The sequence below is a fragment of the Eschrichtius robustus genome, chromosome 13 (genome assembly GCF_028021215.1).
Source record: "Eschrichtius robustus isolate mEscRob2 chromosome 13, mEscRob2.pri, whole genome shotgun sequence".
In the NCBI taxonomy this organism is placed as follows: Eukaryota; Metazoa; Chordata; class Mammalia; order Artiodactyla; family Eschrichtiidae; genus Eschrichtius; species Eschrichtius robustus.
The window spans coordinates 38,715,927-38,743,370 of record NC_090836.1 but is presented as its reverse complement, the minus strand read 5'-3'; the positions used below and the strand labels follow the sequence as shown (position 1 = coordinate 38,743,370).

Sequence of the window (27,444 nt, the reverse complement as noted above, 5' to 3'; positions counted from 1 at the left end):
AAATTTCTCCTTTATCCCGACACTGCCCATTCAAAGAACACTGGCCAAGAAATACAGTACTGAAAACAATGAATGTAAATTCCTGGCTACCCAGAGGTATTGAGTGCTTTCGCCAACTACACAGAATTAAAAAAGCAGTTCATAGGTGTTTTTTATTACAGGGAATTTTGGGGGTTATCCTTTCTTTGAAAAAAAAAAAAAAGACAAAATATAATCATACATTGTTTATATATTTCAATTATAAACTGATGTTAACATCAGGCTGACAATATATTAGTAAGAATAAAGATAAGAATAAGGACCTCTAGTTTCTGCTCATACATATAAAGAGCTTGGAAGCTGTCACTCCCATCCTCAGAACAAGAAAAAAGCTGAACAAAATGAAAATTAACAACTCTTCTTAAAATATCAGAGAACTGAGGTCACAAGGCAAACTGTTTCCCTGAAAACTAGACATACAGTTGAATACAGAGAAACACAAATAACTGCTTAAGTCAATAACTGGTAGGAGTACTGAAGCAGGAATTGATGGAGACCCAGTATGGACTATCTTGAAAGGCAAAAAATCCTGAAGGGCCAGTCTCTGGGGAAAGCCCACACTTTTGTGAGTTTTATTTCCAGGAACCATAGCAGGTTCTCATGGTGAAGACGAGAACAACCCCCTAGCACTTCCAACAGGGAGAGTGAGAAAGTAACATTTTAAAATATGCCCAGGGTGTTCTTTTCTCCTTAATTAAGGCCTGCTCCCAAGAAAAATTACTTTACCAGAGCCTAATCTGACCAAGGGGAAGAGCAATCAGAAAACTTGAGCCCATTTAGACTCCCTGTCTCACATAAGGGGAGAAAAATAAAGGCTAAGAAACTCTTCTCAAAGTCATAGCCCCTAGACTCAAATCCACTTAAAAAAAAAAAAAAGGTGAAATTTAATCATGAGATTATAGAATGCTTCCCCTCCCCAATACCTTATCAGCACATCAACAGTGCTCCAGTATAGTGACTGTGGATTACAACGGAGAGAGCTATAAGTAAGATACGGACTCTACTTTAAAAGGAGAATCTAAGGAAACCCAAACACAAGCGCAAACATTAAACACAGCATTAACTCCTTGCTAGATAAACATAAAACTCACACTAAAGGTCTATTTACCTTAGTTCCTATTAACCAATACATGCCCAGCTTTTAACAAAAACTTATAAGGCATGCTAGGTGTTAAAACAAAACAAAACAAAAACCACAGACTTAACATACAATATAAGCATCAGAGCCAGACTCAGACATGGCAGAGATTTTGGAATTATCATCCTGGGAATTTAAAATGATTATGGTTAATATGCTAAGGCTCTAACGAAAAAAGCTGTAATATGCAAGAAGAGAATGTAAGCAGAGAAATGAAGATACTAAGAATCAAAAGGAAATGCTAGAAATTTTTAAAAAAACAAACTGTAACAAATAAAGGATGCCTTTGATAAAATCATCAGTAGACTGCCCATGGTAAAAGAAAGAACTGGTGAGCTTGAAGATATGTCAATAGAAACTTCCCAAACTGAAGAATATAGACAAAAAAGAATGAAAAAAAGGGAAACAGAACATCCAAGAACTGGGAGACAATTACAAGAGATGTAACATATGTGTACTGGGAATGGCAGAAAGAGGAAAGAGAGAAAAAAACAGAAGAAATATTTGAAATGAGAATGGCTGAGAATTTTCCAAAATTAATGACACACCCAACCACAGATCTAGGAAACTCAGAGAACATCAGGTAGGATAAATGTAAAAAACTACACTTAAGCATATCATATTCAAACTGCTAAAAGTCAAGGACAAAATATCTTGAAAGAAGACAGAGGGGAAAAAAAACACCTTACTGATAGAAGAACAAGGATAAGATTATACTGGATGTCTCTTGAGAAACCCTGCAAGCAAAAAGAGTAGAGTGAAATATTTATAAAGTATTGAAAGAAAAAGACTCACCAACCTAGAATTTTGTGTCCACAAATTGTCTTTCAAAAGTGAAGGAGAAATAAAGACTTTCTCGGACAAACAAAAACTGAGTGCATTTGCACAGCAGACCTGCCTACAAGAAATGTTAAAAGAAGTTCTTTAGAGACAAAGAAAGTGGTAGAGGTCAAAAATTCAGCTCTATATAAAGAAAGGAAGGGTGTTAGAGAAGGAACAAATGGAAGTAAGATATTTTATACTTCTTATTCTTAACTGATTATAATAGAGGAATGTTTGTTCAAAATAATAGGAACAATGTATTTGGTGATTATAGCTTTTGGATAAGTAAAATGAATGACAGCAATGGCATAACGGACACTAGGAAAGAAGAATACTCTGTTACAAGGTACCTAAAATACCCATGAAGCCATATATTGTTGTTTGAAAGCAGACTTAGAGTAGCTGTAAATATATATTTCAAACTCTAGGACAACCATAAAAAATTTTCAAAGAAGTATAATTGGTATGGTAAGAGACACGAGAAAATGGAACCATATAAAGTACTCAATTAAAACCAAAAAAGCAGAATAACATGGGCAGACAAAAGAAACAAAAGCAAGTGAAATAAATAGAAGACATTTACAAATACGATAGACATTAATACAACTGTAGCAATAATCACTTTAAATATGACTGGTCTCAATACACTAATTAAAAGACAAAGACTGGCAGAGTAAATAAAAAACAATCTGTGGTTAAATAAAAAGACAGAGATAGACTAAAAGTAAAGGTAAGGAAAAATATGTACCATGCTAACACTAATCAAAAGAAAGCTGGATTAATTACATTAGTTTCAGAAAAACAGACTTGAGAGCAAGGATATTACGAGGGACATTATTACATAATGGTAAGGAGGTCAATTCTTCACAAAGACAATTCTTAAGGTATGTAATCCTAACACAAGGTGCATCAAAACATGAGGCAAAATCTGATAGAACTGCAAGGAGAAATAGACAAATCCACCTTTATACTTGGAGACTTCCACACACCTCTATCAGTAATTGACAGTTCCAGCAGGCAGAAAATCAGTAAGGATGTAGTTGAATTAAACAGCACCATCAATCAGTTGGATCTAATTGACATTTATATAATACTTCACCCAACAATAGCAGAAAACACATTTTTCTCATGCTTACATGAACATTCACCAAGATAGACCACATTCTGGGATAGAAAACATACCTTAACAAATTTAAAAGAATAGAAACTGTAAAAAGTATGCTTTAAGATCACAGTGGAATTAAACTAGAAATCTCTAACAAAAGGATAGCTGAAATATCCCCATATATTTGGAGATCAAACAACAAACTTCTAAAATATTCTAACTAAATGAAAATGAAAATACAACTTACCAAAACTTGTGGGATATAGCTAATGCAGTATACAAAGGGAAAGTTATAGCATTAAATGTATGTATTAGAAAAGACAATCTAAAATCAATAATCTAAGCTTCCATCTTAGGAAACTAGAGAAAGAAGAGCAATGTTAACTCATAGCAAGCAAAAGAAAAGAAAGAATAAAAATCAGAGCAGAAATCAATTAAATGAAAACAGGGAATCAAGAGAGAAAATCAACAAAACCAAAAGCTGGAAGAGATAAACCTCTAGCCAGCTTAAAAAAAGAAAAAAATGAGAGAAAACACAAATTACTAATACCAGAAATAAGAGGGGAGCTCTAGCTACTGACCCCACAGATATTAAAAGGATAATAATAATATTATAATATTATGAATAACTTTATGCCACAAATTTGGTAACTTAGATGAAGTGGACCAATAAAAGACACAATCTGCCAAAACTCACACAAGGATTAGTAGATAACCTGAAAAAGCCTGTAATTATTCAAGAAATTGAATCAATAATTAATAACTTTCCAAAAAGAAAAAAAGAAAAAAACGCACTAGGCCAAGATGGTTTCACTGCTGAATCCTACCAAACATTTAAGGTAGAAATGATACCAATTCTCTATGACGCCTACAAGAAAATGGAAGCAGAGTGAATACTTCCTAATTCACTCTATGAGGCTAGCATTATCCTAGTATTAAACTCACACAAAGATAGAAAAACTAGACTAGTATCTCTCATGAACATAGATGTAAAAATCGTCAAGAAAAACATTCACAAATCAAAGCAAACAATGTATAAAAAGAACTATATACTAATGAAAAATGAATGATGCACTTTTTCACTGTGGGCCCCCCTACCCTGCTCTACTCCTTTGCTGAGCCACTGAGGCCAACTGTGAGAGCACTGAATAAATATCTTGAGCAAAGCTGGGAAAAAAATTATTTATTTTATTTATTTATTCCAGGTATGGAAGGCTGGTTCAATATTCAAAAATTAATTGATGTAATCCATCACATCAATAGCCTAAAGAAGAAAAATCATATGATTATATCAATAGATGTAGAAAAAGTATCTGACAAAATCTAACACCCATGGCTTACTAGGAACTTGGCGAACAGCCCAATTAAAAAATGAATTAAATCTAAATAGGCACCCCACCAAAGAAGATATACAGATGCTAAATAAGCATATGAAAAGATGCTCAACATCTTTTGTCATTAAGGAAATACAAATTAAAACAGAGATACAGAATGGTTAAAATTGAAAAAACTGACAATATCAAACGAGGATGTGGAGCAACAGGAACTCTCATTCATTGCTGGTGGGAATGCAAAATGGCAGAGCCACTTTGGAAAGCAGTATGACGGTATCTTACAATGCTAAACATAGTCTTACCATATGATCAAGCAATTGTAATCCTAAATATTTGCCCAAATTAGTTGAAAAAGTATGTCCACACAAAAACCTGCATACAAATGTTTATAGTGGCTTTATTTATAATTGTCCAAAACCAAAATGTCCTTCTATAGTTGAAGGGATAAGCAAACTGGTACATCCAAACAATGGAAGATTATTCAGCAATAAAAATAAGCTATAAAGCCACAAAAGACATGGAGGAACCTTAAACACATATTGTTTAGTGAAAGAAGCCAGTCTGAAAAGGCTACATACTGTATGATTCCAACTATATGACACTCTGGAAAAGGAAAAACTATACAGAGATAGTTAAAAAAAAAAAAAAAAGAAAGAAAGAAAATCAGTAGTTAGCAGGGGTTAGGAAGGGAGGCAGTGAGGACAAATGAATAGGTGAAGCATAGAAGATTTTCAGGGTGGTAATAGTATTCTGTAAGATAATATAATGGTGGATACATGATATCATGCATGGTCAAAATCCACAGAAGTTATAACACAAAGAGTGAATCCTAATGGAAACTATGGACTTAGTTAATAATAATGTATAAATACTACTCATCAATCATAACATATGTACCACACGAATTCAAGTGTTAGTATTAGTGGAAACTGCACAGGGAAGAGGGAGTATATGAGAACTCTCTGCACTACTAGCTCAACATTTTTATAAATCTAAAACTGCTCTAAAAATAGTCTATTAAATTTTTTTGAAGAAACAAGATAAATATTACCACTCTATTATTATATAACTGTTCTGGAAACATTAGATATTATAATTGGATGAGAGGACAAACTAAGAGGCATAAATACAGAAGACAACCACCAGTTAAAAATACAGTAGAAGTTAAGATCATTTATGGTTAACAAGAAAAAAGAACTATAACTAGCAATAAACTTAATAAAGTTGCAGGATTTATGTGAAGCAAATGTTAAAGCTCTACTGGGGTGAAAAAGACTATAATACCATGGGATGATACTCTTTTCTTGTAAGGAAAAAAATCAATACTGGAAAAATATTCACTACCTAAAAACAAACAAAAATACCTATTCACTAAAAGGAATTAAAATGAAAATCCCAACATGCTTTCCTGGGGGAATCTCTGGAAACATTCTAAAAGTTCATTTGAAAGGATAAATATCCGTGCACGTATCAAGTCTGATTTATACATCACTCTAATTTCGAAACCTAACACAGTGCCTGGTGCAAGGTAAGTGCTTGAAACAATAACGAGGAACACTGAAAAAGAAAACTAGGAGGCGGAACTTGCCATCCAACATCAAAACTGAAAGTGACAGTATGATAAGGACAGAGACCACTGGCATAACAAGTAATTCAGAAACAGAAAAAGCATACAGAAATTTAGTACGTATCGAGGGTGGCCATTCGAATGCCTAAAGGAAAAATGCACTCATCAATATGTTAGCCATTTGGAAAACAACAGAGTTAAATTCACACTTCACTTTATACATGAAACTAAATTACAGATGGATCAAAAAAAATATTAAAGTGCAGGAGGCAACAAAATGTGTATTTTATGATCTAAGCATTGAGAAGGTCTTTCTAAACATGAAATAAAAACCATTAGTTTTTCTAGTCTGTCCACTGAAAAGTCCTAGAAGCAATAACCAACTTAAAAGCAATGGGTACTCCCTGAAGCCTAGACTAAATATCATTTCCCATTAAAAGACACCAGACGTCCTTGGAGAAATAGTTGATTCCCCATATGGGGCAGGAAATATACAAGTTAAGTCTGGAACATTTCATCTAACAGAGAGCAAGGAAGCTATCAAAGACATATTAAGATCACAACCAGCTTGAAGAGGCCTTCACTAGCCAAAGATGGGACAATCTGAACACCAAGAAGGATGTAATAACTGCAATGCACTGAAATACCTCAAATATGTTTATGTTCATAAGTTCGTTCCCAATGATACTAAAATCAAAAGCAAATAAAAAAATAGAAAACCTAACCTCATAGTCAGCTTTGTGCAGTGTTAGAAAACAACTCATTATTTTGAAAATTGGTAAATAAGAGAAATAATAATCTCTCTAGCTTTTTCTCTAGAAACTATTCTTCAGACAAATCAGAGCTGATAAAAAGGAAAGTTTCACATTTTATAAACAATAAAATAATGTATCTAGGCCATAATTTTCAACGGCTGTTTACATCACAAAAAGAGACACAAGATAGTACCTATTGCCTGATGGAAGTACACAATGCCATTTCTAAAACACTCTTCATAAAAATCAAACTGGAATCTGATCAAACATCTGGACCTAACTACTAACTTACAGAAAATTCAAGGTCAGAGTAACATGCTACACAATAGCAGCAAAATCAGACTGTGATGCTCTACAGGACAAATGACCTGCTTTTATCAACAAAAAACTGTGAGGAAAAAAACTGAGAGATGGAGGGGTAATCTACAGATTAAAAGAGACTTAAAAGACTTCAACCAGAGTCAATGTTTGAATCTTGGATTCCAGTTCAAACTCTAAGTAAACAGAAGACAAGCTGAGAAATGTAAACACTGACTGGCTATCTGAAGAACTCATAGTATTGAAGAAATTAATGTTATTTTTCTGCAGGGGTATAAATTATGGTTAAGGAGTAGGGTCCTCAATTTGTAGAGATACATGCCTGCAGATTAAAAAAGAAATTACTAATACGTGTGATGTAAGGAAATTACTAATACGTGTGATATAAGGGTGAATGGCGCATTTCACAATAATATATCAGTGAAGGAAATAATTTTAGTTCTGAATCTGATTGAAACAAGGAAGATTCTTCATTACTATTTTTGATCAGATATTAAAGAAATTAGAGCATAGCTATCTAGGGACAATAGCTACGACATGGATTACTCCACTTGGAATTGAAACTAAAAATGAATAGTCATCCCTTGGTATCCATTGCGGATTGGTTCCAGGTCCCCCTTACATACCCAAATCTGCAGATGCTCAAGTCCTTTATATAAAATGGCAAAGTGTTTGCATATAACCTAAGCATATACCCCCATATACTTTAAATCACTTCTAGATTACTTATAATACCTAATATAATGCAAATGCTATGTAAATAGCTGTCAGCACACAGCAAATTCAAGTTTTGCTTTTTCAAACTTTCTGGAATTTTGGGAGGAGTATTTTTGATTCATGTTTGGTGGAACCCTCAGATGCAGATATGAAGGGTCAACTGTAATAAAAGCCTTTACTCTCCTCACATCCTTATGCTCTTGGTATCCTAAGCTTCTCATAGTTCCCTGGACATAACTAGCTCCTTCTATAATTGCTGACTGGAATTATTTTTGCATGACAAACTCCTACTCATTCTTTAACAACCAACTCAAAAGAAATGTCTATAGCAAAACTTTTCTAACCACCCCAGCATTACATTAACTGTCCACTGTGCTGCCAATAACGCTATAAGACTATCTTTGTACAGTACTTATTTAAACTGTAATTTATTTGTGTTTTGGATCTGCTTCCCTAAAAGCTGAGAGTGATCTTTTATCTCTACCTCCTAGCACATGAATCCTTCTAAAAGGGTGCTCAGTAAGTATCTGCAGAATCAAACTGAACTTATTTACCAAATGCAGTATCTAAAAATGACTTTAAAAACTGACAAGGTCTAAGATGTCTTGTTGAGTCTTTTTCAGAAGAGACTTAAAAAGAAGAGGTAGATCATCAAATTCTGTAACACTAATCCTACCAGCAAGATGGGAAACTGCTGTGCATTTAGGTTCATTAACTCTTCCAGCAAATTTTTTTTTCTTGAAATACTCTAACACTTCATCTAAAGAAGCTATTCTCAAACTTTTTAGTCAACAAACAGCGTTAACTGACTACCTACTCCATCAGCTACTATTTTGCAATGGAAAAACAAAAACAAAATCTAAAAAAAAAAGAACAGAATTTGACATCAATGAAAAAAGTTTCAAATTAACTTACAGCATAAACTTAAAAAAAAAAAAAAAAGATGGTCAAATTAAATAAATGAAAGAAATAGAACCTAAAGCACTAATTTTAAACAACCTTTTGGACAGATTTTTACACTATGACCTAGATACGCATACTTATATTATATACACATGTAACTGAAAACAATACTTACCCTTACCAACATAATGGAATCTGATATATTTTATTCACTTTTTTACTGAAAAGAAAAACAAGCAAAACCCTCCTGGTAGACTTGCCAAAATGATTTCATGACCCCACTGCTGGGTTGAGATTTAAAGTTTGATAAACACTGTCCAAAGAAATTTTGCATACTATTAATAATCCCTAGGCTACACTGACAGCCACAATCCTACAACAAACCTATATATGAAATCTGTCTATATCATAAAAATTATGAATAGCAAATACAATTTTTAAAAGGATGAGGCAATTTCTGCCTATAGTTAGGAAAAGTAAAATGGCATCTTTGATATCTAAAAAAATGAAGGATATTATGTCTATTAAAACAAGTGCCTTAGTCCTAGAGCTCTAAAAAAGTGACAAGGCAAAGGTTCTTAGCTGAGTATTGTTAAAGGAACTGAGATTTTAGTTTAAACGATATTATTCTCAAGTTCAATACTATTCACAAGTTTTCCTTTAAGACTAAGATAAGAAAGCCTTGTTTAAGAAGTTCAATTCCACGTATTGTTCATCTTAGTTATTAAACTGTGAGATAATATGGTTTTAAAAATTTTCATGGGGTGTCCATCTTAAACTCAAATTTAAGACAAATCATTCTTCAATAACAGATTATCTTTAAGTTTCTGTTATATAGGTATTCTATGACTACCACTAACTTCAAGTCACTTTAATAAACCTATCTCTTTTCATAGCCAAATATAAAATCAAATTCTTAGCTGATTTTCTTTTGTTAAAAACTAATACTGAAATATTCTCTAATAACTACCATAAGGCAATGAAGCTCTTTCCACCATTTATATAAATTTCTTGGCTTAGGTACCACTGGATCTATGTAGATATCACTTCTAACATAAAATATTTTTGCTAAAAAGTTAGTGGTTTCAAAAGAAAATTTTCATGAAACTAGAGATGACAGAAATTTAAATACAAAGGCATTCCAGAATAAAGAGCATTTACATATATCAAATAGAACTGCCATTTACTTTTTACAAGATTGCCACAGACACATGAAGTTGTGCCCAGGTTTTCTCACTGGATCTCCATGTTGACTAGATGCACTGAATGGAGAAGGCTGAGAACTGTTAGGCTGGCTCTGTACTTGAACAGCTGGTGAAGGTGTCATAGGAGTGTTCTGTGAAAAAGCACAACCACATAGTTTGTGAAATGACACTGAAAAACATTCGTATCTTATAGCATAGGCTTATGAATTTGATTACATTGATAGTTATGCCCTTCCAACATATAAAATTTACATTTGTAATTTTAATGATTACCTTTTAGAAACTCTTTAAAGAGATAACTAATTTTAGAAATATGTTTAGGAAGTCAAATTCATTTCATATGAATTAGAGGCAAGATTGCATTGTTGTTACTGTCACAGAATATACATTATTTAGAATTAATATTTGTTAAATTAATAAAATTGGGTAGAAACGCAATTATAGATTAAAAAGAGAACTTTATTATAAATTCACCCATCTGATTTACTTACATATATTCTTCACAAAAAAAATCAACTGCAAATTATTTCTTCTTTGTATAATATTTCCTTTAAGATTTTAATGAATATAAAACAATATATAGTAAAAAGCAAAGGGAATTTCAGATGTTAAAAATGATGTAACCATATAAGTAGAAATGTTGTAAATATTACTTTGCAGCAAAAGCTATTTTAACTAACAACTGTAGTCTTTAAAGTTGCTCGGTTATAAATTTTGATGGATAATACAAGGACTCTAATTGTATGCATAAGTCTTTTTAATATAAGCTACATTTTTTTCCTCTTCTATATCCCATCCTTTCTCTCTGAAAAACACATAATAATTATAATGTAGCTTAAGACAATTTGAGGCAATACATGTTCTTTGAAGTTTAACTCAGATTTCACTCATAACATACATACCACAAAGGAAAAAATACTAAATTTCTCACAGAAATGGTAGCACATCATTTTCGAAACACTGTTTAAAGGTAATACATTTAAACTTTGGGAAAATATTAAATATATTTGTTTATTTATAAGGTAATATTGGAAATAGTGGAGCAAAATTAAGTTAAAAATTGCTGAAAACCTCTTACTGAAAGTCATAATAATTTTTTAAAAATAGACAAAACACAAACATATAAGGCCACAGCATAAAAATAAATAAAGGAAGAGAATAAAATGCCAAAAGAAAAGGTTCTTAGAAATGTGAAGTCATAAGAACTTTTGAGTTCCAAGCTCTAAGAAAAAAAAAAAATCTACTTTGGGATGTGATTGAAGTTATTTCTCTAATAGAGTCCCACTCTTATTATTTTATCATATCGTTAGTGAGAAAACATATACATGCATGAAAAACATGCATTTTAGGGCAGTACAGGTATCATGGATAGGCTGTGGACTTTCCAGCTTGACAGATCAGGACTCAGAATTTCAATCTACCTTTTAACTAGCTATGTGACCCTGGGCAAACTACTTGACCTCTCTGATCCTCAATTCCCTCATCTATAAAGTGTAAATAATAAAATCTAACTTTTGGGATGGTGGGAAGACTAGAGAAACTATACATGAAGAGCCTGGCTCTGATTCTCAGTAAATGCCAGTTGTTACAATTATTATTTAAGCTAATAGAGAAGCACAGAGGGAAACCATATTTTGGAGGAAAGATGATGAGTTCACTTTGGAGACAGGGACGGATCAATAAGTGCAATTATCTATCAATAGAAGTTAAAGCTGGGAACATGGATTGACAATCATTCACCTGTGGATTCTTAAAGCCATATAAACTAAGAGTAAGAAAGCAGAACCGGGGGGGGGGGGCTTTGGGGGCGGGGGTGGGGAGAGAAGAGGATCAGAGAGAAAGGAAGGGAAGATAACATTAGAATCAATCTATTTACAACAACAACAGCAAAAAATTAGTCAAACTGTTTCCTTGAAATGAAAATACTGCATAAAAAATTCCAGGAAATTCTAATAAGTAGGAGTAACCAAGAGGATCAGTTTGAGCCAAATACAAATACTGAAGAGTGACACAAATATAATCCCAGAATTTTAACTAAAGGGTAAATTTGTCAGAGCTATCAAATTCCCTCATAATGAACTTTCTGGTTCCCTACACTATTACCATTTACATTAGGTATTTTATTGACTCTCCTGTCATATATTTGTAAATCAAGCTTATTTTTGTTTTTATAAGTGCTAACAAAGCTTTATCCTATTTTTCCTTCTTCAGTGTAGAACTCTTACTGGTCTCATCCAGAAAAGTTAAATAACAGGGAATCATAGGGTATTTTAGCCCCAGTTGTTAATGATTAATGAGGGATGTGGCAAGGATGACTGAAGTTAATCCAAGCTGTCAAATTAAGAAGGAATAAAAGACATATTAACCAAATGCAATGTGTAGAAAACTGGTGGGTCCTAATTCAAACAAAATGTTTAAGAAACACATTTTTAAAGACAACTAGGGAACACTGAGCATGAACTGGGTGTCATATAATACTAAACTACTATTACCCATATAATGGAGATATATATATATTTAAAAGTATTTATAAATATATACTAAAGTATTCATTGGTGAAATGAAATAATGTTTGGGATTTACTTTACTTCAGGGAAAAAAATGGTGGTGGGGAAGAGATGAAACTAGAAAGGCAAAATGGTGACAATGTCTAAAGCTGGGTGAAGGATACATGGAGGCTTATTGGCTCTACTTTTCTGTATGTTTAAAAATTTTCGCAATAAAAAACAAGAAACAACGAAAAATAAACAGAGATAAATATATCAATGAAACAAAAAGAAGTACAGTACTTATAAAAGGTACCAAATGAGAAATTCCAAGACTCATATTTTCTTTGACTAAAGGAGTTAGTATTTTTAGGTTTCCTCCTATAATAAAAAATTACACATTTCTTTCAACAAAACTAATGTTTAAGTAGGTTGTTTATATTGTATTGCATGTTTTTCAAAGTACTACTTAAATTAATTATGTTTTAAGAACTAGGTCTTTTACATAAGATGCAAAATATATTTCTTTTAGGATGTAAAAGTGCCCGATCGTTAACCATAACCCTAACTCAAATGTGAATGTAAAAGTAGGTCTCAAAATCATGTTTTTGGAATGATCACTCTTCAGCAATATTCTTTACCATTGCTCTGCTCTATTGAGGTAGAACTAATTTTTCATATTATAGTACCTCTCCAGTAGTGTGTGACCAGAAAAGTGAAATTACACAAAGAATATGAAATAATTCTGATTCCTTTCGTAATGTAAAATTATCTAAAAATGTTAATGTAGCAGTTCCATTTTTGGCAAAGAGACTTCTTTTTGTTAAAACAAGCAATTATAATCTTGCCTTTATCATCTTTTCAAGAACAAACTACGGCTGAAAATTCTAGACTGTACTGATGATATTTTCTGATATATGACTTGGGATTTGAAGTTCGTACATGTTTTCTTTCTTATTAATATTAAGCTTTAAAAAAACCTTAGAATAAGACTAAAATTTAAACATTCAAACTGTGTTAGAAAAACTACAAAGTCACAATTTATTTTTCTCAAAATAAATTATTTACTAAGTAGTAATGAAATACTGTGCTCAATTCTAGCTACACATTTTGAAAGCCACTTAGAAAATGGGACCGGTTGAGGTCAACAGGATGATGAATAAACCAGACACTATAACACCTGAGGTCTAATTGAAATGATTAGGAAAATACACTCTAAAGAAGAGGTGAGTAAGGAGAGATACTTTTAAACGCTTGTAAGTAAAAAGAACTAGATTACTCTAAATGTGATACAAAAGAGATTACATTTAGTCTAAATGTAGTACAGACCTTTAGAGAACAGAATTAAGACAATAACAGAAATCACTGGAAAAGAGGTCTCTGTGAGTGTGGGAGACTTAATTCAACTCTTAAAAATGAGGGTTATGGACAAGATAATATCTAAGGCTCTTTCTGCTCTAATATTCCCTTATTTTCCTAAACTATCCAGTTGTTTTCCTCTTACTGAGTATAACTAGATAATACATACATACCAAGCCTGTCTTATGAGAACACGTTGAAATGTAAACAAAAAAATACGTTTAGTGGTAATGACTTTAATTATTACAGTGTACTACTAGTCTACTAATCTAAGCAGTGATACTCTTTGAGAAAACAAAAAAAAACCATTAAAATGACATTCTTGTGACTCTTGCTAAAATGATTTTCTATGGCTATGACTAAACGCTGCCCCCTTGAGGCTGCAGGTATGCTTTCTGATGGGTTGAGTAACTTTTCAAACGCCTTATCAAAGAAAAAGGGGCCAGGAAGACACCCATATTCAGAAAGGATTCACGTACGAAGGACAGGAAACTGAGAGCAGCATCTATAAAATGCCTTAAATAAGTACATCCTTAAGTCAACTATTTTTATATACAAGAATCAGGTATGGCATCAGATCATGGGATGAACAGATACAGACATACTCAACATGTGTTTGACATGCTCCTGAAAAAGACAAGTCTTTAGGTATTTATAACTAATTTTCTTCCAGTTTTATTATTTTACATGCCAATCATACTATGCCTCCAGCAGATACAAACTCAGGAATAGTGGAAGAGAGTACGGCTTTCAGACACGGTACCCGTATTCTTGCACTCTAGCTTGCAAATAATGGTTACAAATAAAGAAGTGTGCCTTGAAGTACAACTTATTTTGTATTTATATAACCTACCCAGCTAAATACTATTTAAAAACAAAATCTATGGTTATATTATTTACTTTCACATATCTTTCTCCTTTATTTGTTGCTAGCTTTTTTTCCTGTAATGAAATTAACACAGCTGATTAATGGGAGTGAGAAGGAACAAAACTGAGCAAAGAAAAATTAAGTAACAATGGTATTAGGAAGGATTACCCGTTGGCCATTCTCAGCAGGGACGTTTCCCTGCAGTCTTTCCAGCTCTGAGCATTCTGCAAAAGTCTGGAAGTCCCTTCTTGGGGTAAAGGTGCCTCCTTAACATCCCCAGACCCCTTAAAATGGTGGAAATAACAAGGTATGGCTAAAAAAAAAAATCACATTTAAATTCCTCTATTCCATTTACCCCTTTAAGTGCCAATTCAAATAGTGAATAAAATGGTGTTAAACCAAGGCTTAAAATGCAACTTTGAGAGTATATAAAGAAATTTAAAGACTCTGGGCAACAATGGAAGTGGGTTTTTATTAGCAGGCTCTTACGATGGCCCAACGGCCTCCCTTCAAAGGAAACTTATGATTCCATCTTGAACAGTTGATAATTTTTTAGCCTTTATAGGTACCTTATCTTTATATATAAGATAAAATATACCTGCACCATTACGGAGTGCCAGACCGTGTAGCAGGCACTGTGCTAAGAGTTATACATACACATCCTGTTTTTTTGTTTCTCATTATCACAGACACCATGTATGTTATGTCTCTTTCTCCTTGCAAAGGTATAAATTTCTACATGCCAACCAATACCAATTTTAGACCGTAGCTATTTTAAATAAACTACATTCCTGGGGAGAATACATAAAAAGTTTATACACATTTTTCAGATTAGGAATAATTTTATGGCTTGAGTTAGATGTATGCGTGTCCAATGTGTTAAATTCTAGCATTAATATCCTAAAATTATCATTCAGTGGTACTCACATCCTATAACCTAGTAGTTAAAATAATCAATATGTTACATACAAAAGGGATATCTAAGACTTTACAAAGAAATCTTTTAGAATAGCGGAGAAATGGGTTAATAGCATGAGTTTTGGTTTCAGACACACACCCAGGTTTCAGTCCTGGTGCTACCTCATATTAGCTGGTAACCGTGGGCAAGTTATTTAGCACTGGAGGGCCTCATCTCTAAAATGAAATTATAATTTTTACCTAATAGACTTTCCTTCAGTATCAAATAACAAAATGCTTTAGTGCAAAATTCCTAACACAGGTCCTAGTCTTAGCCAGTACTGTTGTTCATTTTTTGTTATTTAGGTATCATTATTGAATATAACCACACTGGAAGGTTGACACAAAAAATGAGGGTGGATGAAACAATTCCATAGTAATAGAGGTTTTCTCTAATTTGGCTTGGTCTACTATAACTCTTTAGGATTATAAAGGAATCTAAAAGGAAAAAAAAGTCAAACACATAATCAAGATGAATTGGGAAATTATTAAATATAAAATTAAAACAATGTGTTGAACGCTTACTATTATGTTAGACACTTCATTATTAAAAAGAACTTCTTTAGTGTGCTTAATAAATGAAAAACTTAACTTGTAAAAGTCTGAGTAAAAATGATTTAGTATTTTCCACCAAAACTCCTTATTAATCATTGCCATGTACATAATATCCACTAAAGAACACTCGACCTATTTAGGTAGTTTGAAATAGATCTAAGTAATACTAACATATGAATTAAAAACCTCATTCTGCCCCCAGAGCACCTTTATCCATTCACATGAAGAAAGACGCATATTAGTGAAGGACGTGCTCTGAAGCAAGGGATTCTTCGTTTTTTCATCTTCCATTTTGCTCCCCCCCACCACCCCTGCTTTGCCATCTAGATTTGGTACCAATACCAACAATCTGCTGTTATCATCATAAGCACAGAGAAGAAACCCAAGCCAGAAGAATGCTAGCAGAGTTGGCAACAGTCACAGAAGGTTCTGGTTATGTAGTAATTAGGAGAGAGAATGAAAAAGTAGTAATCCAGGAAATAGCATACAAGATTGTCTTTAAAATCTTTACAGGCTGATTGGACCCTCAATTCAGTAGGACTGATTCAAGAAAACACTTTTATTTACTAAGGCATGCAGAGACGGGATAGTATATATTAAAAAGGGAATAGCAGAAACATGACAGTAGAGCAAAGGAATAAGAAACACAAAATTTAAAATACTGGAATAGCTGAAACAAATTGCAATAATAAGAAATAAACCTTTTTAAAGAATAAAGGCAACTAATTCAATACAGAGATATAACAAGAACACACTCGATAAAATTCTTATGGAATTCACCTTTTTTACAAAAGTACTGTGAAAGAAGGCACAAAAATACACTCAGGTCAAAATCAAATGCAGAAATCCCCTTTTGGAGAACCTTGGCAACCCTGCACCCCCCTAACATAGGAGACTAAGTTACGTTTTAAAAATTCCCCCAAAGACGTTAGATTAGAAGTGCTTCTCTATCTTGGGTCTACAAAATTACTAATTTGGGTCTATAACAAAATAGAAAGATGCTTTAAACCATGTGTTAAAGTTAACAACTGAAAACTGTTTAATATTACAAAAAACAGAGAAAAACGAAAGAGCACGACAGCTTAAGTACATTGATGAGCCGACCCAATTAACTTTTCAAGGTAAAACATGGAAAAACAGTGCATTTCCCCCTAAAATCATATTTACACATCAGCATTTCTGTACGAGAAATGTGATAGGAGAATGACTCACCTGTGGGACCACACTCTGTACGTAGGTTGGTGGGTGCTGCTGCTTTTGCTGAACAGCACTTTCTATTGCTACTTTAGCTACAGTGCTTGGATCTGCTCCTGCTGGCACGGCAACCATTGTTGCACTGCAGCCAGCATTGTTGGGGTCACTGATTGTAACAATTCTAACTCCCACTTTATTTGGAATTCCTGTGACTGTTTCCCTATCATTATCCTCTGCTGGCCTCTTCACAGTTTTGCATTCTGCTGTGCCATTTGTAGACCGAACGTCAGATGACAGGGCAGGAAAATGGGACACTCTTGATCCTGAGTGGGGAACGGCTATGATTTGATGCCCCTGTATAACAGAGGTTGTAGAATGTGGTGAGACAACTACACTTGGGCGTTGCTGAGGCACATCTGAATTCAAACTTGAAGCTAGAGGTCCATTAGGCAAATCAGTACCACTAAATTGCTGTGTTGCCACATTTGAAGCCTCCTGTACGCTGCTCACAGATGGCGAACCACCCAAAGTTAATACAGGTCCATTAGAAATTCTTTCTAGTTGATCACCTTTGGCAGTATCTTGCTGAGTGGCATCGAAAGTCCCTTGTGGTTCCACTGGAGATATCTCACCATTTCCGACATGATTGGAAGTTTTGTGATTTGGAATGTTTTTGCTTAAATGAGAACCATCTCCTTTATCAAAATCACAGATTCCATTAACTAGAGGTTTTTTCAAATCACTTTTAATATCCTGCATGTCCATTTGTTCTGAGTTCTGTTTTCCAGATGCTCCATTCTCACCTAATTCTAATGATGGCCCATTACTGATTAGTGAGCACTGATTAGCCTCACTTTGAATTTTCCCTGAGTTTGAAGGAGGTAGACTTGAGTCACTGTACTTTCTCCCATTTAAAAGACTGCCCACCTGCATTTCATTTTCCTTCGTGTCCCCATTGCTGGTGTTCGTGGTTCCTCGTCTGCAGGATGGGTTCTCCATGACTTCAATTTTACGTTCATGAACATGTAAACCTGTTGCTTCTTTTGCTTCCTCTTCCTTTTGGCAAATTATTTTATCACCTTTGAATGGGGGAGTAGCAGTAGTACAAGATGATTGTCCAGCTGGAGATGCTTGAGAGGCTGGAAGCGTTTGCACCTGAAGTCCAACTCCTGCCTGGGTCCCGCTCATGGTAATTCCTGCTGGAGCAATGAGCTGAGTTGCATTTCCCTGACTCACAGTTGCAGTTGCAAAACTTGTATTTGGCACAACTGTTATGGTTACCTGGTTGCCAGAAGTCCCTTGGAAAATGGTTGCTGGGCTATTTGAGATCAGTGGACCTGGCAATATTTGTAAGTTCGAGATGGGCACGGTTTGCACTCCCCCTGTAGGTGGCATCGCACTTTGGACCAACTGAACATTTTGCTGCCCAACCAATAGCTGCTGAGCTGGAGTTTGCCCCTGCACTCCAAAACCTGCTGCTTGATTATTGGCCACCTGGTATACCACCTGAGGGCTAGGAGCTCTTGCATTATTAGGGGGAGGAATCTGTGGAGCTGGGAGAATAAGCTTACCACCCGGAGTTGAAGGACCACGCTTTGGAAGCAGCAACTGTTTTATCAGACTCGACTCACCAGAAGCAGGCTGACCAACTCCTGCATTTGTTTGCTGTGGTTGAACTTGCATTTGTACTTGTTGTGGCTGCTGAACTTGTACTTGTACCTGTTGTGGTGGGGGTGCTGGTGAATGCTGCTGCTGTTGCTGCCTTTTCACAGATAGCATTTGACTGACAGTAGGAGGTGGTCCCTGTGACTGAGGGGTGGAAGAAGATGACATGGCAGTAGGGACCTGGCTATTAGTAGCTGGGACAGGTGATGGTGAGGAAGATGGAGTAATGTTTGGTTGTCCAGCTAGCTGAACTGCCTGACCAGCTGGAAGAGCTGCTGGATTAGCAAGAACAATTTGGTGAATGGCTGGTGCATAAGTTTGACCTTGTTGAGCTGGCTGGCTTACAATCACTACACTTTGTTGGGTTGGCTGCTGTGGTTGTTGAATAGGCTGTTGGACCACCGTTGATGAAACTTGCTGAGAAGGGAGAGGTTTGGGTGCAATGTTCTGAAACCCTACCCTTGAGGGCTGTGGACTCGGGACACCAGCAATGGTAACCATTTGTCCTGTAGCTACCTGAAAATTCTGTACTGAAGTTGCCGAGACAATGTTGGACGCAGAAGTCGTTACGTACTGTGGGGGTGCTATGAGAACAGTGTCCTGTGGCTGACCGCCAGCTGACGTCTGCTGGGACGAAGTCTGCACGGGTTGGGGCGATGTGGTGATTAACTGCTGACCCTGTGAAACTGCAGAAGTACACGCTGGCATGTTCTGTACTCTGCCAAATATGTGACTCTGTGGGACACCTTGTTGAATTACCGTAACAGGCGTGCCGGAAGGTATCTGTCCCGGTACCACTGTGTGCAATGGAGACTGTTGTGGGATCACAGGTGGATGGTGAAGCAGTGTCTGGGAATTCACAACTGTAACAGGCTGGGGCCCTGTGCTAGGATTCTGAACCACAGAGCTCTGAGCAGCTCCTCCTCCCACAGCAATACTAACAGGAACTGCTGTCTGGGGTATAGAATTCTGGATTACTGTAGCCTTAACGACTTCACAAGGAATTGGAGCTTTATTTTGGATGACAGTCACCGGAGCATTTTGCTGCTGGTGGGTATGAACTGAAGGATTTGGTGGAATTCTTGAAACAGTCTGTGCCACGGTATGAACACCTTGTACTGGAAAAGACATTTGTGTTGCAGTCAAACTTGAAGATTGGTTGGTAACAGGAGTCCTCTGAAAATGGTTTCCTACAGTTTGTGGTCCGTGAGGGATTCCTGAAAATACACGGAAAAGTCAAAATTCATAATGAAATGACTGAAAAGCTGCATGTAGAAATTATTTTACTCAATTTGAGAGAAAATAGTCTTAAAAAATTAACAACTTTGCATCATATGAATCTGATAAAATAATAGAACGAGAAATAAAATGTTACCGGAAAAACAAGGAAAAGTTATACATCTTAAAGGTATATAAGCTTTCATTTAGTCTTCTTATTAAATCGGTAATATTTAAAACACAATAAAAATTAATACCTGCGGGTGAAGGACTTGGAGATACATCAGGAACAGAATCAACACGAACAATGGGAGTAGAAACAGGTTGCTGCTGATAGTACATCTGAATGGGAAGTGGGATAGCCCTCCTTTTTACTCCTACTACATGAATATGTGCCTGCCCATTGTTACTGGAATCCTCCACTCTCTTCACTGTATGATTTGGAAAGACCGTTCTGTAAAGTACACACATAGTCAGTTTTAATAACTAGCACATTAACAAAAAACACTAACTTTTAACTGCTACACGAATGGCAGCAGCATATTCACTGCTACTTATGTATGAACCAGTATGAATCATACAGTTATATTCTGCAAGGGTGGGAAGCAAGGAATTAAATATAAAAGGTCAATTCTCCAATTTTAAAAATCATTATTTATTAACACTGTTGGGTTTAAAACAATTCTACTGTAATTAACAAAAAAGCTGCATCTAGGCAATGCCTATTTTATGAACTTTGCAAAATATCAAAATGCCATGGGACTTCCCTGGTGGTGCAGTGGTTAGGAATCCGCCTGCCAATGCAGGGGACATGGGTCCAGGAAGATCCCACACGCCACAGAGCAACTAAGCCTGTACGCCACAACTGCTGAGCCTGTGCTCTGAAGCCCGCGAGCCACAACTACTGAGCTTACGTGTCACAACTAATGAAGCCCGCACGCCTGGAAACTGTGCTCCGCAACAAGAGAAGCCATCGCAATGAAGAGTAGCCCCCACTCGCCACAACTAAAGAAAGCCCATGCACAACAGCGAAGACCCAACGCAGCCAAAAATAAAAAGATAAATAAATAAATTTATATATATTAAAAAAGCCATGATATTTGAGGACAGAGTTTAGTGACAGACTATTAGTCAAGATTTAAAAGGGTGAAAGCCATGTCTTTAATGCGTAAAAGTAGGTGGAAAAAAAGTAAACGTAATTTCTTCCTTTTCTTTCTTTGATAAGCCTAGTAATGGTTAAACACAAACACCAGATGTGATTTCCAAAATTCCCTTGTATTTAAACTTCCATCATACTACAATCTAACCATACAAAATTTCAAGTAGTGGAGACATTTAAAACTAGGTAGATAGCTGGTGTGTTCCCTAAAGAGCAAGGGGTGTTGTAAATGATGAAAATTGACTTTATTTAAAGTTATGAAATATAAATCCTACCTAAGGCATTTATAAAATCCAGTTGACGTTAGGATTCCACCACGAGCCAATTTACTGCAAGTTGATAGGTACTCAGAATACATTTCTGCTCGAGAGACAGAACAATCTGGATTTACTTCAAAATGAGCATTTAACCTAAAAGAGGAGAAAAATATATGGCATTATGCAATATACTATAGGAGAGTCCATACTTAAATATACAAAACCATTTGAAGGCAATGTGTTATAAACTAATAATTATGTCTACTGATCAAATTTCACTGTCTCATATATTATTAACAAAAATACATGCTAGGTTTTAGACAGAGTAAATAAAGTAAAAAGAGATTAACTACTTAATCATACTTATTTTAGTATAAAAAAATCATTATCAACAAATATAAAAACCGGGATGTGAATACATCAGCAGGGTTGGTCCGCTGGCAACAAATATACTACAACAAATTTTATTCAGTGAATACTCAGGTTCCCGTCTTGTAATAATCAAAATATAACAGAAGTTCCCAATTAAGAGTTGTTGGCGATGTGACAAATGGAGGAAAAACTGAACTTAAAGTTAAACTTCTGTTGCTCCTGGATTAAATTTCTTCAGAAAAAACTCTCCCAAAGCTTTTAACTGCTTCCTAAAACAATGATACTTCCCATGCTGCACACTCCCCTTCCCCTTCAGAGACTCTATTCCTCATCAATTACAAGGTAATTCAAACTTCAGTTTGTCTTTGTCATAAAGTGACTTCACCTATAAATTGGGATTGGAGGCCTAGTTATCCTTATAGGACTCTTTCTAGGACTCACCATATACATGACAGGCCAACCTACAGCTGTTTCTTATTAACTGAATCAAATGATAATTATGATAAAATAGTTTAAGATGCTTCTCTCCTCCTCCTCCCTAGAAATGGCAGAAATATGCAACAGGGATTTATAAGACCAAGTCTGTAACACACACACATTTTACGTTGGATGTGGTACATATTTTTTCCAACTTTCATAACCCTTTGAGTACTAAGCTTTCAAAAAGACCAGACACAAAAAACTTGTTTTGGTCTCAATATAGAAGATAAATATTTCCAAATATTATTGGATAAGATTCATCATATATAAAGGGTCAAGGTGTAACAATGTAGAACATGAGGAAAAAGCAAATAATTAGAGATATTACCATAAACCTGATTTAAGCAAAGTGGAAAAGTAGAGGAAATAGTCATAGGAACACAGATAACAAAGCACCAAAAATATGGAACACAGAGTGACAGGAGCATGGAATGGGAGAAAAATAATGTTAGAGAATGGGGGAAAAGGGATCAAAGGAAGAAATTTTTTAAAGTAATACATCATTGAAAAGTGATCTTACATTTCAATCTGTTAATCTTCTAAAGAATTAAAGTTGAAATTCATAAACAATGTAGAGGCAACTAGCCATGAAAAAATGAAATGGTTCTAACCAAGTCTACATTTATTTTTTTCAGAAAGTGGCTGAGATGTGACCAGTCAGTCTTCTCAAGAAAATATTATTTTCAAGTTGATTATTTCAATGTAGACATACTGGCTATTCTATTATTTGATTAGTTACCCCTTACTACTCACAAAAAGGAAAAACTAACTAGCAATGAATGAGAAGCTTTGCTTTTGCTCAAAAAGAGGGACATTTAACAACAAAATCTGGTTCTATTTTCTTAAAGTCAGTCCAATTCAGTTTTAATAAAACGTTAACTTAAGAAAAACAAATTCTATAATCTGACAAACCTTATTTTCTACAAAGCCAATGATAACTTTTTAACATAAATTTTACTTGAAAAGGAGTGGTGTAATTTAATGAAATTCTAGTCAAAGACTATTTTAACTCTGAAAATTCTGATAAATATTTTTTTTTCAAACTATTCCAAAATACAGGTGAAGTGATTTTACATTGCCCTTTCTTTGTATAAATGATATCCTACCTTAACTAAAAAGAAATACAGAGTAAAACATTCTGGATGACTGCTGAAATACATTTCCTTTTCTCATTTGCTTTATTCTTCCCAAGGATAAAGCCTTAATAGAAATAAACCACTTACCACTGACAAGCAAACTTCTCACTATCTATTTCCACTATTCCTGGAGGTGGAGCAACATGCTGTGCTACAACTGCTCTGGAAGCTAAAGAAAGAAATACATTAGCTACATCATTTTTTAAAACTATATGCCATACTTAGTTCATGGATACTGAACCAATTAATAGTGACAATGAATACCTTTTAAAAAGGTGTATAAACATACTGAAAATATACAAATTTGAGAAAGAAACGTATAATGGAGCACATATTATACCAGGCGCTATCTTAGATGCTTCATACAAACTATTTTTTTAACCTCGCAATCATTTGAATAATAACGATAATATGGATTATTTCACTAATATAAACTCTATTTTTCCCACTGTCAGACACTGAGTTTTAACTTTATCTGTATTATCTTTCTTAATTCTGTGAGGTGGGAACCTGAGACTCAAAGTGATTAAAATAACTAGGCGAAGGTCACACAGCACAACACATCAATAAATAAGCATCTCTCAGTTTAGTTACAGAAGCAGATTGCATCACAAATAATTTCACTTCTGAATTTAAAAGATTAACATTAACTCTATAAGTGGCATATATAAAATTACTGGATATGATGAACAAATAGCTAACTTCTATGTTGGAACTAATGAAGACAAGAAAAATATGAGATAATATAAACTTAGTCATATTACAATAAGTTTATAATAAAATATGAATCTTACATATTTATAGATAAAAATTATACTGTTTCACCATTGAATCAGCATTATTAATTTATACTTTTTAAACCTACAAAATGTACCTACTTTTTTTCAGGTGACATTTTAGCAAAACTTCTCAGAACCCTCAAAAAAACAAATGAATTTCTAAATTACTGGAACTAGAGGAGCCCCACAGCTCAGCCCAATCTGTGAATGATCTGAAGCAATCGTGACCTTTGTCTGATGAGACCCCAGGCTTCCACTGGGATACAGCTAACAGCAGCCGGCCAGTTGTAAATATTTATTCTGTATTAAGCCATTTATATTTATGTGATTTGTTTTAATCTTACATATAGTTCTAAATTTAACTGTCCCCATTTTGCAGATGAAATAATTAAAGCTCAGAAATTAAGTTCACAAAGGAACACATGATGGAAATAGTAGAGCTGGAGATAGGGTGTATCTGGAAAGCCTTCTTTTAGGGGTGCTGAATTTGAATTCAGGTCTGTCACATTTCAGAAGCCATATTGTGATATTCTGCTTCTTAACAGAACATAATAATTAGAACCAAAATTATTTTCCTTGGGCAACCCCAGCCTATCTTTTTTCTTCTCTAACTTGATGACACTGTTACAGAAAATACCCTTCTAGGGCCTAAACCTATGTAGAAATCTTCCCTTTTCTTCATCAATTATACTGAGAGTATACCCTACTCTGACTGAAATCTGAATCAATTAACAACCAATTGCAGGAAACATTAAAAACTATGTTGAAATTATGAGAAACTTTATAAACAATGCATAAAGAAGAATGATACAGCCTCAATTAAAAGCATAAACCAGAAATGTATAATTACTATAAAAGTGGCTACAAAACGAAAAGCACTGTCCTCAGGATACATGAAGACATTCCAAAGGATACAAAGGCACGTATACTTTAAGAGGAATCAATTTTCAGATACTCAAAGTTTTGTATATATTCCCTCCTAGAACTGCTTTGCCTGAAAACATGACCTCCTCTTTGATGACTGCTCTTTAACCACCTTGGAATAGGAAGTCTTAACTCTCACCCGTCCTTTAGAGCACTGTAAGATACAGTTAAATGCATGACTCTGGAGCCAGAGAGGCTGGCTCTAAAGTTCCATCACTCACTAGCTGGGAAAGCTACCTAACTCCTCTGACTATAAAATGGGGAAAAGTAACAATACATTGACCTCATAGATCGTCATGAGGATTAGAGGAGTTTATATGTAAGTCACTTAAAACAATGCCTGGCACATAGTAAGTGCTACTATGTTAGCTACAAAGATGATGATGATGGTGTAAAAACCTCTGGAATACCAAAGGGAGATGTGGAAATATTAGTGTCCACAAAACTTCTTTAAACCAAGGTATTAGGGTAGGGCTTCTGGTCTATCCCAGTGTTTTATATATTATAGTTAAGGGCAATGTAGGGCATTAGAAATTGGGTATTCTGGCCCTTTGGTGTGTTCTGAATTCAGATATATTATAAAGTGATGACAATTTTTGCTTAATGTCCTTTCCTCCTCTATCCCTCAATTACTATCAAAGAGTGCATTACTTTTGAGACAATCCTGTGTAAGTAAAGCATTCAGAATATTTTAAAGTAATATTGAAGGTGGTGGCATCTTATTTCATTCACATGACAAACTCATGACAAGTTTAACTATCTCAGAATTCTGAAATAAGGAAGGTATCATAGGAACACAAAGTAACATGTTTTCTTGGATTGAAAAATAAGGTTGGACTTTTTCTAAATAACAAATTGAGGCAAGACACTTTTGATAATAAAGACTAACTTTAACAGTTAGATTATGTGGCAGACATTTTCCATAATTGAATGAGGTACATCTCCAGTGCCAAGACTTTGACAAAACTGTATTCATGCACATGATAAAAAGCACTTTATCAAAAAACATTGTAGTCTTAAAATGAACACTATGTAAATTTTCCTAACCCAGTGGTCCTCAAAGTATAGTGCCCTGACCTGAAGCATCAGCATCTCATGGGAACTTGTTAGAAATGAAAATTCTCCGATCCACCTGAATCAGAAATTCAGGGTATGGAGCCCAGAAATCAGCACTTAAGCCCACTGGGTGACTCTGATGCACCGTAAAGTTTGAGAACCACTGTGTTAACACTTCCTCAATATATTAGGTTAAACAAGGTACATCCAAGTAAAAGAGTAGCAACTTATAATTTACAGTCATATCTTGTTAATATCTTTTTGATATATTTTCATAAACTTAAAAGTAGGTATCTATAATGACTGGGCAACAAATAATTTTACAAGTCAAGTACTGTTAATTCTTTGATTTCAACCAAAACAAAGGAGAACTCAAATTGTCAGAAGATCATTAAATACAATTTTAATAATTTTTAGATAATTATGAAGAAATTTAAAGAATTTTAAGTTCTACCCTCATCTTATTACTGATGTGAACTAGATTTCCAACTTAAATCTATAAAAAGGAAAAACAGAGATAAAATTAATGCTGAACCCGATTTTATTCTAGCAATAAAAAATATTCATTCAGAGACACACTAGAGTAATACTTCCCAGAGAACAAGGGGAAAAATGTCTTGTCTATCTCATTAAGAGATGTACTTCCAATAATTGTATCTTTTATTTAATAATTATTTACAAAAATCTGAAATATATCTACTATTGATTTATGTACTATTTATTGCTAAAACTTGTAACAATAAAATAAATTTTTAAACACTTAGAGCTTTATAACAGAAGCCTGAAAAACTTTAAATTAAAATGTCTATGTAAGCATTGATAGGGTGGTGGATATGAGTTCAAGGAGAAAGAGGGATAGTATAAAATTTCTAATATTACAAGTTTGTGTTATTTTTTAAATGGATGGTGGTAAGCATCAATATTCCACTGGATACAAAAAGTGTTGTAACTTTTATTTTAAAATATCAATTTAATATACACAAAAACATATTATTTGCAACTATTTAAATTATGATAAAGAAATTTAGATGTCAACCTAAAAATGGGTGAAAGGTCATGCAAGTTTTCATAGTGAT

The 27,444-nt window shown here is 34.4% G+C and overlaps 1 protein-coding gene across 3 annotated transcripts in view; it reads right to left on the bottom strand.

Annotated features, from left to right (window-relative positions):
• ARID2 (AT-rich interaction domain 2) overlaps positions 1 to 27,444 on the bottom strand; it is a 173,258-nt gene that overhangs the window by 24,492 nt on the left and 121,322 nt on the right. For all 3 annotated transcript variants that reach the window (XM_068560826.1, XM_068560827.1, XM_068560828.1), the window contains 5 exons: positions 23,697 to 23,778; positions 21,640 to 21,774; positions 20,463 to 20,659; positions 17,341 to 20,204; positions 9,886 to 10,034 (listed from right to left, as the gene is read on the bottom strand). In XM_068560826.1, coding sequence (XP_068416927.1) covers positions 9,886 to 10,034; positions 17,341 to 20,204; positions 20,463 to 20,659; positions 21,640 to 21,774; positions 23,697 to 23,778 — 3,427 coding nt within the window. The remainder of the gene's footprint in view (positions 1 to 9,885; positions 10,035 to 17,340; positions 20,205 to 20,462; positions 20,660 to 21,639; positions 21,775 to 23,696; positions 23,779 to 27,444) is intronic.